This window comes from Coturnix japonica, chromosome 8 (genome assembly GCF_001577835.2).
Source record: "Coturnix japonica isolate 7356 chromosome 8, Coturnix japonica 2.1, whole genome shotgun sequence".
Taxonomy (NCBI): Eukaryota; Metazoa; Chordata; class Aves; order Galliformes; family Phasianidae; genus Coturnix; species Coturnix japonica.
The window spans coordinates 18,462,572-18,477,621 of NC_029523.1; the positions used below are offsets into that span (position 1 = coordinate 18,462,572).

The window sequence follows — 15,050 nt, forward strand, 5'->3', positions numbered from 1 at the left end:
GTGTGGGCTTGAAGGAAGCTGGGAGAAAGCAAAGTCCAAGAGCACACAATATGGAGCTTTTATAGCATAGCAATTCCTGGACCGGGCTTACTTCCCCCTCCCTCTATTTGTGGCAAAGTCGCATAGCTTTAAACCAAAGGACAGGGTGGTCGATTACATCTGAAAGAAATGTAAAGAATTGAGAAAGAATTCCATCTCCTGTCGAAATTATAAATAAGGAAGTATTAGTCCCAGAGACAGGCTGATTTATGCAGTCCTGGAGCTGCTGACTTTCAGCCTGAGTATCAGTCTATAAATCTAACTCTTAAATCAAATGTGTCAATCGCTGCAGAACTGAGACACTTAAGAAAAGAAAGGCACCTACCACTGAAAGCAGGAAGGCTGCCAGGGGACGGAGGTACTGTACCCTTCTTAATTTTCTGAAGTGTAAATCTGAGATCAAACATCCTTTGGGGGAATGGGAAATCAAAATCCGCAGCGCTCAGCACACCGGGAGCAGGCTGCAGGAGTCCAGGACACAACCCCTAATTACAGGCTACCCACTGATTATTTAGGACTCTGTGATTAAAGTGATGAACGCTCCTGGGAGAAAGGGGCTTAAGTAACTGAGGTCAAGACCTCAACTGCAGCTCTCGCCCTGGTTGTGCAAGCTTAGGAAGGTACAAATGTCACAGGTTTGCCTTACAGCAAATCTCCTGAAATGCCAATGGAAGCTATCCAGGTCTGCTAGTTTAATCCAATTGTGCCAAGAAAACGACATAATCTCTGTTGGGCAGCAAAGCAAATGAGGTGTCTAAAATGCAACACTTAAAACCATAGGCTGGAGAGGAAAACAGAGCTTGGAGCAGAGAGCTTAGGACGGCCGTGGGTAATGCTCTGCCGTGCCAAGCAGTCAGGAGTCCCACTCCTCCAGATGAGCTAGGAAGCAGAGATGGAATGGGGAGTTAAAAGCAGAGGGTGACAAGCCTCAGCAGCTACTCTGCTGACTGAGGAGGAGCAGCTGTGGATTCCCCTGGGAGCAACATCTCACTCTGCCTTGACCAAGGAAATAACAGCCACAGCAGGCAGCTCAATGACTGTGAGAGGTGGCAAGGGGAGAGCTCCAAACCCTACCGGCAACCCCTCAAAGAATCCCTCTAAAGGTGCTGTCTGGAACACGCGGTCGCAGGATGAAGCACAAAGCCATGGGAAAACAGAGAAGAGGCAACACCACTATGAAGAAACCTGAGAATCTGCAACGTTGCCTTCACCAACATTTATTTTACACACTAACAAGCCAACTCCAGGTATTGTGAATTCACATCATACGCTCAAGTAAATACCAAAGACTACAATAGATGCCAGCAGTACGTGCTATAATTTATAGATACGTTTCAAAGAAAGCATTCTTAAGTGAATCTGGGCTTTGATCTCTTGTTTTTCCCCTTGGGGGTAACAAAACCATTCTACCAATCCCCTAAATTCTTAACCCGTCTCCGAGGGTGTTTTCGCTGAGGAACTTGTTTCAAGTCTCTTTGCTAGCCAAGCTCATCACTGTGGTATGGCTCCTTTACACTTCTTCCCCACACCCTAAACATTTTGCATTACATATTGCATATACTTGCCAGCACTCGTATTTTCCAGTGAAAGTTCAACTGACCTTAAAGGATTGCCTCAAACCTTCCTTAACTTGTTTTATTAAGTGAAATGTAGGCTGCCGGGGGAGGTCGCCTGGAAGGTTGTGCCTCACCTCTGAAACTTCAGATAAATGCAGCTGATCCTGGAACAAACCAATTGGTGGCCTTTCATTTAGCTGGAAGTCTGGTTCTGCACACTGCAGCAAAAGCACATGCTGAAACGAGTCTTACATCAGGAAACCCTTACACATGAGGAAGCTGACCTCTGTCTGGATTCTCACTCTCCATTGGACATTATTAGTTAAATCAGTTGCTATATGGGCTTGACGTACATGCAAAAGAAGATTTTCTAAATGCCATCCTTAAAAAAAACAGAGACTGGTTTCCTGGAGTTAAGCTGAACTCGTTCAACCCCACAGCCCCCTCAGAAACTCAGAGGAGCAATTCCAAAACGTGAGAACTTCTTCTTTCTCCTTATCCAGTCTGGGGAAGATTTTTCAGGAGCACCAGTGGCACTTACACACAGAGTCCCACCAAAACCTGGCAGCAATCAGTTGCTTTTGAATATCTGCATACACCTCTTCGATTAGAGCCATGTGGCTAGCAGGAGGCAGAAGCTTATTTATAGCTCTAACTCTGGCCACCTGAAGAAGCAGATCTGCAGAACAAGAGGAGCTGTTTTAAAACACCACTTTTCAGAGCTGACCTGTGCTTTAAGTTCAACATTTGATGTACAAGATGTATGGAAAACTGAGAAGAGCTCCCTGCACTACCAGCAGAACATATGTACCTGAGTATAAAGAACAGGTGATTTATTTAAGATGGATTGATGTACCAGGAAGCCAGCCAGAAGAAAATGAGGAGCTGCAAGTAATAATGGTTCAGAGATTCACAAGATAACAGGTACTATATGAGAAGTATCCTACATACAACACATACAGCAGAATGCAACTGATGCCGAAAGTGAACCAGCTATGGAAGTAGCTCAGCTACTTTCTGCTCATTGCTTTCCATGTTTATCCTCTCTTCCTCAATTTACCTTCCTGAAAGCAAACTCTGTTGAGAAATAAGAGCACTTGTTACAGGCAAGCACTATACCTAGCTTTATTCATATGTTCATGCTTATCCATATCCACAATATGCTTTATATTTACATATACTTATACACACTACATACACTTCTTCTGAATTAAGCTCTCACTTTTCATGTGCTTTCTGCAATGTCTGTTCTAAGCTGTTCTTTCCAAGGTTAGCATAGGGCAGGGGTGCAACTGGCATCATGAGACAGCATCCAGAAGACAACAACCATCTTAAAAGATGGTTCAAGATATAAAACACTTGGAATCCCAGCATAAAGCAAAACTTTTACTTCCAGCTTTGCAAGCCATGGTGCTGGAAACAACTTCATCTCTCCTCATTCCTTCCCGTGAGGGAATGTGCTGTAAAATATATTTTACAATTTCAACAAATGTTGCTTTGGCAATAGGATCATTCCTATGTACTGCTCTTATCCAACAGGAAAAAGACCACTTATGTGCTGAACCCCTATAACTGCTCAATTCCATCCTGGTTTTAATTAGAATTTTCTTCAAACCGCTCACTGTTTCTACATCAGGTGCTGATTTGGCACTATTGAGGAAACAACCAATAAACTTCACAATCAATCTGCAGTTAGTAGCCAATCCAGCTCAGCCTGCTTGTTGTTTTCTTCCTTTGTACATTTTCTCATAGAAAGTAGCAATAAATTGGAGACATGTGGTAAACTAGAACAGCATTTAACTAGTCGCACGTGGTCTCACTCCAGTCCACTGAGTAACAGCACAGTATCTGCACCACTGACTTTAACACTGGCAGCAAGGACATCATCAACAAAACCCAACACACAACTTAATGTCTTTGTGACATTGACTTGGGAGGCAATGCCTAAAATTATCTGGTTGGCACCATGCAGATGACCAGAGTATTCTCTGCAGTGCTCAGAGCACTTCAGCACAGGGTCTTGTATGCGTTCCTCCATCAATATCTAGATCCCATTTCAAGGAAGTTAAGTGTGCCTAATCTGAATTGAGGGACCCTGCTGTACTGCACTACACCTAATGCAAACAGAACTAGCAAAAGGGTCAAGACACAGCAGAGCCTGTGGGCATGTACAGCTACTGCAGGAGCATCCAGATGCACCAAATTTACAAGTGATCTACAATTTCAGCTCGATTAGTAGGTTTTCTCCAAGTACGTAACTCAGTGCAGTCATTTGTCACTGAGCTCAAGGGAGCAGTGCAGAGAGAAATAAGAACCATTTCCCGCTGCAGCCTGTCACCTGGATAGTCAGCATCTCTCAGCACTTGCACTGTTGTATAAATTACATCCCTCCCAGCTTGGTCAAGTATGTCCATCACTCTGCACATATGTAATCTTCGCTATTTTATTATCTCATTGATGGAAGAATTAGTTCACAGTGGGAAACACATTAAGAGAAGACTGCCAATTATTTTGTCTGCGTTACTAAGTTCTTTAATCCCCTGTAATCTCATCTAAGGGGGATTCATATCTACTCAGATCACTTCACAAGAGACACACAGAGCATAACAGACGCCTTACACACCAGGGCTGGAAGAAACAAAAACTCTGCTACTGGTCCTCCAGAATATCAAGGACATTAGCCATCACTGGATTGTAACTTGGAAACAGGACGAAATGTCACTATTCAGGTGAAACCCAGGTCCAGGAGAGTCACAACTCTTGATAAATGAATTTACAATGCTGAGCCAACATATACTGACTTTCTAACTAAAGTGGAAGACGCTTTCTGAAGCTGGTGATTAGGTAAAGCTTGAGTTACTCTGACACGTTTGGGAGAAGAGATGCTTGGAAAGCAAAGCTGTCCACTGTGGGCAGTTTAAAGAAAAATCAGATACAATTTATTCAGCTGTTGCAAATGGATCCATCAATGTGTTTCAGAATCATTACCGTTTTAACAAAAAACTATCAGATTTAATCAAATACATGAAAGAAGTTCAAAATACACAGAAATTGTTTTTACTAAATTATAAGCAAAACATCTTTCGACAAAACTTAGCAGTTGGATATTCCTGTACCTCATCAACCGCATATGCATGACTTCACATCTCTCTAATCTGAAGGATTACAGTGATGCAGTAAAGAAATACTTTATCAATACAGTATCTGTGCAGATCCACGCAACATTAATTACAGTATGGTTTTAAGTAAAGCTTAAAGTATGTAAGATTAATTTGGACTGGAGAGGAAAGATTACAAATTTGACTCCAGTGCATCAGTGTGCAGTGACTATGGAGAATATTCACAAAGTATTACCCAAAAAGGTACTTTTAATATCTGAACATCTTTATAATGCCTGTGGAATTTTGCGGTATGTTTGGTTTTGCATTTAGAAAACAGTACTACGTAACAGTGCAGACAAACAGAAGCTAATTTGGGACTCTCTGTAAGAACACCACTATTTATACACTGAGCTGCCTCTGTGGTAGAGCTGCTCACCTCATATGCAAAACCATACTATTATGACTGCGGCATCAATTCATTAATCAAAATGACAGAGGGTCTTATGATCAAACGAGAGGTTCTGGTACTTCTTATGACAGCAGCACTTGTGATACAGCCATACTGGATCCATTTGCAACTGAACTGGTAACCAGCTATTTTCTATACTCAAAAGAATTCTGATTTATGATGTGCTTGAAATTACTGCGGATTTCTATTAAAGACAAACACTTGGCAGTGAGGTACCATACTTACCTGTAATTTAGTTATGTAACAGTAGTATCCTCCATAGACCCCACATCCTTTGGGGTTTTTTGTTTTTCAGATATGCAACTTTCAGAGCCAACTTGGCATTTTTTAAAGATTTTGGCCTTTTTCCTGAGGCCTTAAGCAAACCTCAAGCCATGAAGGAGCAGGGAATTTAAACAGGCCTGCACAGACTCAATCAGCAGTTTCCTTTCCACTGACATCCACAGGAAGCTAGCTTGTATGGAAAGATGGGGGCACGCAGACATCAACAATTACAGATAGGCCACTTTTCCCACATTTGGAAATGAACAGCTCAAGGCTACCTATTTAGTTAGTGTCTTTAAGGCATGGGAAACCTCTACTAGCTGGCAGATCTTGTCTTTGAAAAGTTTACTCATTGCTTCTATTACTAAGCACAGGGCAATAATAAAGTAAGGATGCAAGATGACAAAAAATGAACAAAAGAAAATCACATTTTAAGGGAAGTTATTTAAAGGTAACAACATTTGTAAGTCTATAGGAGTACCACTTTCAAACATATGTCCTGACTCAAATATTTTAGGTATACTCACTAAAACAGAATTTGGAAAGATAACACAGAAGCTCATACAAACATATATCCACCCAACTTAACTCCACATCCTGAAGATGCTACAATCTCTTCTAAAAAGTTGACATTATATCTACATTATATTTCAATATTGCAGTACAGTCCTTTCACTTGCATTTGTAGCAAGTGAATCTATATTTGTTTATAGAGACATTTCTGGTTTGGTCTTTAGAAACATCTTCCTAGCAATCAACAGTTCTGACTGAGGATCAGTTACAAGACAAAAATCACAGACTAAGAATTTATCTGGAAAAGGGAACAGCAAATGTAGAGGACTAAAATATGAAGAGGTTACATACCCTTCCTCAATTGTAACAGAATTCATGATGATGCAGTTTGTTATCTTAACTTTGTCTTTTATGGTACATGCGCTGCCAATGATGGAGTGTTTAATGGATGTCTTCTCCCCAATTTGTGTGGATGACCCAATGATGCTGTCTGATCCAACCTAAGGAGGAAAAGAATGGAAACTGAAATAGGACGTGGAACTCTGATATGCATTTTCCATACATATGCTCCAAACAGCATGTCTCAAGCATTCATCCGCAAAGCACACTCTGCTCTACCTTTGGGCACTCTTGGCAGAGGAAAGATCTTAAAATGTGGGGCCCAAACCATACACAAACAGGTGGGACAGTCTTCCCAAGGTCTACCAGCTCAATATAATTCCATTAGTTGTCCTAGCTCTGCAGCCCTCATACTGTAAGGTAATTACTGTGTGAAGTCCTGCTGGAACTCACTGGTTTCATTATGGTTTGTCTCATGAGATCTGCAAGGAGAAGGCTTGGAGCTGATACCCAACCAAAATGCTTTAGCTAGAAAGCAGATATAAAATACTGACCCCTCCTAAATCTGGTGCCCTTTGGGAGGAAAACTGCTCAAATATCACAAATTGCCAATAGGGAACAAGAGACTGCAGTGTTTGTCTTGGGGATAAGTTAGAATTTTTTACCAAATATGTTTAAAAATAGAGACTGAAAGGCAAGAACACACGGGCAAAACTGCAAGCAGACTCTTGGCTGTATCACTCACCTTGTAATTCTATACTACAGAACTCAGTTTTACACCCAGCAGTGGGACAGAATTTTAGGAAGCAGTTCTTGAGCAAAGGGCATACAGACTGCATTAGAAGAGCAGAGATGGGGAAAGGGAACACCTACCATGCCTCTGTCAGTGATCTGTGCAGTCGCATGGACCAGTGGTTCTTCCAGTCCCAGATTAAGCAATAGTTTGGGAACCTGGATGGAGGAATCGACATCACAAGTTAATAGGACAGAGCTATATCTGTATATTACATAAACATGAGTGGCTATGATTTCCATCGTGCCTCTGTCATAAATTTATTAACTTATAGAAGAATGTAGGTTCTTACATTTTAAATCTGCAACTGGTTAATCACCTTCCCATTTTGTAAAGGAGCAAGGTATATTTCCATATGTTCTACATGTCTCCCTCTCTACTCAGCTTCCCACTAGTGGAGAAGCAATGGATCACCATCAGCGAGCAGACTGGTTCCAACAGGACACAGTGACATCCCATATACTACTTTAAAGGTTCGTCCTTGACCTGCCATTTTAAATGCAACTCAAAATGTTCTGTATCATTCCGTAATGCAAGAGAGAGAAGGAAGTAGTATCAAATATAAACTGGTGTAAAATGACAACTATGTTCAGCCCACTCACTAAGGTAGTGTGCTGAGAAACAGGCAACGAAAGTCTTTCAGATGGTTTAGAATAAACTGAAGTTGATCGAGTAGCTATTCCAGATGGTAGAAAGCTGCAGAAGAAAAGGCTCTTGACAGAGAGAAGACAGGTGTTAGATAAGCAGACAAAGCAGCAATAGTAATAGAGAGGGGTCCATGAAGTAGCCAAGAACAAGCCCACAGAGAGAAATTCTGAGCTGGCTCCTGAAAAAAGCGGGGAGCCACTGCTGTCAGAGGATGGGATATCAGTTTATCATTCCCTCTTTTCTGGGTGAAGGAACAGCCTGAGGCATTCTGCATCTCCTGGCGTCAGGCCGGGGCCAAGGTCACACACCGCAGAGGAGGTGATGACAGCATGGGTGACGATACAAGGCGAGGCAGAAGGCTCACAGCACAGCACTGACAGTGCTGCGTGGAGTCACAGAGCAGTGATGCAGTGTAGAGCGCACCTCAGTATGACAGAGACAGCAGGCAAAGAAACACAGAAGATATGGAAGGTGACAAGTTGACTTGTGAGTGCCAAAAGGTCTGTGTCATGGCAGATCGTGTGCCTGAGTGAGAAGGAGGGCATGCTGGAGCTGCTGTAGAGCTCTGCACATGCTGTCTGGACAGCCAGGATGAGAGTGCTGTCCATACAGGAGGGCTGTGTGGCGGCAGTACAACTGGGATTACCCAAAGGGAGAGGAAAGGAGAGGAGAGGCCACTCATTAAATCTTTCTTTTCTCACCTAGGCACGTATTTAGACAAAACTCTTCAGAAAGCTCTATTTCGGAGATCTCTACTGCTGTATAATTTGGCAGAGATTTGACAGTAATTTCCACACTTGCTCTGAAGGAACTACCATATAGTATGACTGTGTAAAGTGACTTCCATGGAAAGCTGGGACAATAAGAGCTGATAGCTATGGAGTGAACCTCCAGAAGCAGATCCCATACATCTGAAGAAGTTGGGATCAGATCAGAAAAAAATATCTTAAGATCTTAAAATGAGACGATACTTGCAGGAAATTGCTCAGATATTCATAACATGACCAACCCATTTCCCTTCCAGCATGCAAGGATGGGTAAATAGTGCTGTTTTCATATGATAAGAATTTTCACAGTTGATACTTCATTTGGATGAGTGCGATGAGCTCAGATGAGCTCACACCTCTGAGCTACCTTTTCAAGTTGCCTGCTGTTCCCAGTAGACATTATCATAGTATCAATAAAGTTGGAAAAGACCACTAAGACCATCCAGTCCAACCCCAATCCACCCCACTGTGCCCACTGACCACATCCCTCAGTGCCACACACCCCCAGGGATGGTGACTCCACCACCTCCCTGGGCAGCCTGTTCCAATGCATCACCACTCTTTCTGAGAAGAAATTGTTTTTAATATCCAACTTGAAGATTCTACCCCTGTAGCTCTTCACATCTTGGAGATGGTTCTTCCCACTGGATTTATTTTTCTTTATTTCTTTTTAGACAAAACAGGTTAAATCCTTTGGTCCAAGATGCGGATGTTACAGAGAACCACCAGTTTATCAAAACACTGCAATCTAGGCCAGCCCAGTAGGATAACACACTGGCGTGGTGAAGGGACACTGACCTCACCTGACACACAGCAGGACTGCCACAACAGATAGAGCTTGAGAGAGGAGTTCACACCAAGTCACACCTACAGTGTAGGCTGGATTGATTCCTACTGTCTAGTGTTACTCTGTGGGAAGAGAAAGAAACAAGGAAAGGCTCCTGCCCTTCTCAGCAGAAAGGTGGTGTGGTGAAACAAATAAAGGATTTTGCTGGCCAAAGCAAAACTCTTATTAGAATCAGCCAGTGGTAGTGCAGCCTGAGGGGTGAACCAAGAAAGCTACCAGCTCAAGCATTTAACTCTGAAAAGGAAGGTTAGATAGGGGGCAGGAGTCAGAGGGAGTGCCTGGGTCAAGGGAAGGTTTAAGATGTGTTTGGATTTAATTCATCTTACAAAGAAACTATTTCCTGCTATTGAAGATAACTCCCTCCTGAACCCACCTGCCCACACACAGGCTGCAGGCATCCAGAAACCCAGCTGGAAGTGAAATGATGTGAGTAAAGTGTTTCCTCACCAGAAGGGCAATGGGTTAGGATGCCATTCCTTCCCACAGCTACTGGACTGGACTGCTACTGCTCTGGGAGCCTGTCCTCTTGGACAGCAGAGCTACAGGTCCAGGTTTTGCAGCCAGTGAATCAAAATCTGGTTTGTGAGTACCAAGAGCCAATGAGACACCAAAAGTCTTCGTTAAAGACCAATAAAACAAGCAAGAAAGAAAAAAAAAGAACATGGAAAGAAATGTTTATATTTTATCAGAATTAACAAGAGAAACCAAATACAGCAGCGCTGAAAAAAAGAACTCCTTTCCTCCTTTCTCACAACCTCTCATTAAGCTCTGTTTTATGCTTTACTTCCACATAGTTTCCTTAGAAATGTTACCATTCTGGAGAAGTTATAAATTCAAAGCAAATCTTATCCAATGTTGAAGGCCTCAGTGTGATTTCAAAACACTAATTCTATGTACCACCCAGGAGCAAACACATTCCCTGAACTGACCAAAATGTAGAATATTTAGGTTAAGGAAAAAAAAAAGAACAACAAAAAAAAAACCCACATGGAGTCTGACTGGCTCAACTCAATAACTTTTTACTGAAGTGGCTGCTGCCAAATGTACACGCACACTTCCCCTAGCAAGCGATATTCTCCCTTTAACCCTTTGGGCACACTGATGCTCCTGAGGAAATTTTTCCCTTTCTGACAGCAGTGTTGCGTCCCCCTCCTCTTTCTCACATCCTTAAGAGCAAATAGCAAACAAACAAACAAACCCAAATCACTTTATTACTATGCTCATCTACAGGAACCAAGGATAAAGAGCTCCAGTGTGTGAATTCATTCTGCCACGCTGCAATTTAAATTTGCAAACATTCATTCCTTACTTCTGGTAAAAAAAAAAAAAAGAAACCAACTCAATTTGAGAGCAAAGGCCCTTTGGAAGTGACCCAATCGCTATCCCATTAACTAGGACTTTTCTCTGCCTCTCTTTGATCTTCTGTGTTGTGAATTCTCAGTAATGTGACAGGAACTGAAAACTGCAACAGATCAACATTTCACCTCTACATTTACCTGCAGTGCAACTGTAGTGAAACCTGTTCACAACATAATTCTTTCATAACGGAAAGCATTAGGCAATATGAATGTATGGGTAGTTTTCAGACTTCCTGCAAAACACTACAAATCTTTGTCATTATCACTTAGATAAACATCTGCTAGGAAGAGTCCAGCCAGAACTGATCTTGCCTTCAGGACACAAAGGATGCTGACTACATGAACTACTGAAGCTACTTCCAGCCTTATTTTCCACACTTCTTCGCTCTTTGGCAGCATTTTTTGTCACACCCCAAACTCAGCAGAATATTTGGGGTAGTTTTCTTGGCTAAATCAAAGCTGTGGAAGAAATTAGTGACAGAACTGCTTCCTTGTCTCACATCCCTGCGCAGCAGTCAGGAAGGTGATGCGCCTAGATAACAAGGCACCAATTCAATTCCCACACACTGCTCAGCAGTACCACAGGGAGCCACTCCTGGAGACTAAAACATCCCATAAACTGCCGTATTCCCATGACAGCGTACTGTTCTCACCTGTCGATTAGCTTCAATATACAACGCAAGTGTATTCACTCGGCAGCACAGTCCCTCTTTCATGATATGGACGTAGCAGCGTACTTTTCCTTCATGGAGAGTTTCATTCATATCTCCTCTGTGATCATTCCAACAAGAGTTATCTGCAGCAGGTTTCAGCAAGCTATTATCTTCCTTTATGAAACTATAAATGTCTGGAGAACACACACATGCATGAAGTTAGACGGGATTTAATGAAATGCTTTCTGAAGAGAAGTCCTATTAAAATACAGTTGGTGAAGGGAGATCTTTGCCCCACATCACCTGAATGGTTTGATACTGAGTAATCATTAACAGATTTTATCACATGTAGTGAGTAAGTGTTATTTTTATTCTGCAGGTGGGAATCAAGGGACCGGGACAGATGCAATCTTTTGCCCAAGGTCACACAAGGAGACCGTGGAAATGCTAAAAATAAACTCCAAGATCTGAGATATCATCAAGTTCCTGGTTATGGCTTCGTCTGTTGCTCTACACAATGGAACTTCCTCCTAAAATTACATCTTCAAAAGTGCATTTACATGTACTGTATTTTGGAAAGATAAATACAGAGCATCTAGCTGATTGGTGCTTGATTTACACTAAAAACAATGATTAAACGCACAATACTGTTTGAAAAGGAACATTACCAGAGCCTTTGCCATCAGAAAGTATAAGAAAGAAAAATAATTAATATTTCTGTACAATCATTCATTTGCAGCATGGGGGATTTAAACAGTCACCAAATTTCTGATACTCATACTGACCTAGAGATGCTTGTTCTTTTTTCTTTCGACCCTCTTCTTTGTTGTCTAGTCCTTGCTGCGCCGATGTAGGAGAAGAGAACTGTTTCCTAACCAGATGTGGGATCAGCTCACTCCGGAGAGATGTGATTGTCCTGGGGAAGGAGATGCACTTATGAAGTCCACGAACACCACAACTCGTGTGCCTTCATTTTTTTATGCATAACAATAACAGATACTTAGCATATTTTTCACGAGGACACGTAAAAACGCCTGGTAGTTCATCATGTGTGGCACTAAGGCAATGTTCATTAGTCACATGCTTCTTTAATGCATTAAACTGTAAAGGAAGACTGCAAATAAGGAAAAAGCTTCATCTTCAGAACTAATTCCCCTATATCTTAACAGAGATGCCTATAATTTAATAAGGCATCACTCTGCAATTCATGCTTGTGTGCAGCTGGAATGCAGAACAGTGCCAATATCGTAATGGCCACAACTGCAATCCATTTTATGTGGCTTAAAAATGGCATCTGTTTACAGGAAAAGAGAGAATAAAGTGCCTATAGGGAAAAACCCACAGAAGCTCATTTTGTTTATGATCAAAATGTGGAAATGCTCAAAGATATCTGAAATATCTGATTCTTAAATGAAGATATTTATGGCGTAGACATTAATGATGTCCTCCAGCTCACACAAAATGCCAAAAACATTTTAAAGACTCAGCCTTTAACCAAAATCAACTCATTGTAGTAAGTGTAAGTCTCAAGAGTTTCACACTCTTAAGGCACCCTGGTCCAAAATTCATCGTAACCAATAGAAAGATTCCCAGTACCTCAGCTGGCTTATTTTCCTCGTGTACAAACCTGTGTACACCCCAATACCAAGGTCAGGGGAATCATGAGAGGTTTGTGATGAAGGACGAACTTCAACCCAAGCCATCTATGCTTGAAACAAGGCGCCCGATCACTCTATTACCTTCCTTCTTGCATTGATTTATGTACCGCAATAAATCAAGAAAAACCTCCCCCAATAGACAAATATCAGTCTAGAAAGTCTACAGTACAACAGGGTTATAACTTTTGTGACTTAATTTTGACTGTTAGAAGGAAATTTAATTTCTCTATAAAGTATTTGGGGAAAAAACCAACAACAACAACAACTGAATAGTTTTTACAGTTGCAGTGCGTGAGCTGCAGTCTTAAGAGAGTTTTATTGTTGTTGTCCCATTATTTTAACAATCCACATTTGTTACTGAATTGTGGATTATGGAAAGTAGTGCTTGGGAAAATCACGCGGAAAATAAACTCAAACTTGGCACACATAACAGGAAGTGCTAAACTTCAGAGGAGGGACTGGGAGAACTAAACAGAGCTTGGCTACATAACTCATCAAAAGATAACGTGCAAAAAAAAGGAGCTGTTCACAATAGAAACAGCCAAAATAGGCACAAATAACAGGTTAATTTAATAGAGGGAAGTGCTAGAATGAGCTTCCTGAAGAGATTTTAGTTGGAAAACCTCCAGCAAAAAGGAATTTTAAACAGTTCACTCTTTGAGGAACACAGCTCACTCCCCGCTCAGGTCCCTGCTCAGGTGAATGACAGCGAAACAGAACTAAAGACCAAGACAATATTTGCTGTCTGTAACTTCGAGGGGAAGATCCAGATGTGATCGCTGGTTCAGGCCTAAGAAGAAACACAATGTTTTCCTTCTTCTCTACAAACAGTAGAGTTCAGTCCTTCGCTGTAGGCTGTGTGACATCCTCCAGCTGGCAACAGGATCATCTGAGCCACCCTGGATCTGAAATTCTTCCCTAGTCTACAATCTCCCTTCCTCCTTCCAAATCTTACAGTCATCTTCAGATAGCAGCATTTCAGGGAGTAACGAAGCAGAACACCCCATTTGTTAATCACAACATCTCCCAGCACTAACCACGAGCAGCCGCACACCACGGCTGTCCCAACACACGTGTGGCTGTGCAGATGGGCAGTTTACTAGCCTGAAATGTTTGTCTGCAGCTGTGCCATACAGCAATGATTTCCTGCTCAGGTTTTATACTCCATCCAAAACTGACAATCCCGTGTTTCCCTCAGAGGCTGGCCATGGCATTTATAAGATATATTACCTATAAAATATCCAAGTATTTGGCAGTCTCGAACAGTCTGATGCGGAGGACAACACAACATGGTAGGAAATGAAAGCAGTGGAAAGGGGGAAGGACAAAGTTTGGACTGTTTTTAGATGTTTTACTCTTTCCTGGCTAAATACCTGAAGTGTTCCTGCAATTCTCTGAAGTGTCAGCCACATTCCTGCAGCAAAGGTAGAGAAAAATCTTTGGGTCACCCCTAAGATGTGGCTCAGGAACACACCCTTCTTACTGGAAAAGGAAAAATGGGAACGTTTGCCTTTGCTTGCTTTTTAAGCAGAATATATTTGCAATGTTAAAGGAATTTGCCTTTGGAAAGAATTAAAACATTTACAGAAAGGCTCTTAGTGACAAAAATCCAGGATTTTTTTGTGACAGATCTTGCAATCGTGGAAATATGAAGTGATAGCGTGAGAATATTATCTGTCAACAACTGGGCAAAGGAAACATCTGGCTGGGACTAGAAAAGGAATTCAAATCAAAGGAGGAACAGCACTGAAGAACCTTCATAAAAGAAAAGAAAAAAAAAAATCAAGACTTTGGAAGAACCAGAACTTGCCTGTAATCTGGGTTAAGGAGAAAACAAACCAAGAAGGTTTCTGATCCTGCGTGTTAAAATCTCTCATAAGAAAATCCTGAACTACAGATGCATATGTTGAGAAGTAAGTGCAAGACTGCACATTCCGAAGAAAGCGATCTTATTTATTCTCTCCAAATTGCAAATTTGGCATCACAGACGTTTCTAAGCTTGTTTTTTTCTGTCGCACCAAGAGGTAGGAATGAAATACCTGCTG

The 15,050-nt window shown here is 41.7% G+C and overlaps 1 protein-coding gene across 1 annotated transcript in view; it reads right to left on the reverse strand.

Annotated features, from left to right (window-relative positions):
* EIF2B3 (eukaryotic translation initiation factor 2B subunit gamma) overlaps positions 1-15,050 on the reverse strand; it is an 86,643-nt gene that overhangs the window by 14,393 nt on the left and 57,200 nt on the right. The window contains exons 7-10 of the mRNA XM_015870157.2: positions 12,133-12,263; positions 11,348-11,541; positions 7,155-7,232; positions 6,294-6,442 (exon numbers count right to left, since the gene is read on the reverse strand). Of these exons, the coding sequence (XP_015725643.1) occupies positions 6,294-6,442; positions 7,155-7,232; positions 11,348-11,541; positions 12,133-12,263 (552 nt within the window). The remainder of the gene's footprint in view (positions 1-6,293; positions 6,443-7,154; positions 7,233-11,347; positions 11,542-12,132; positions 12,264-15,050) is intronic.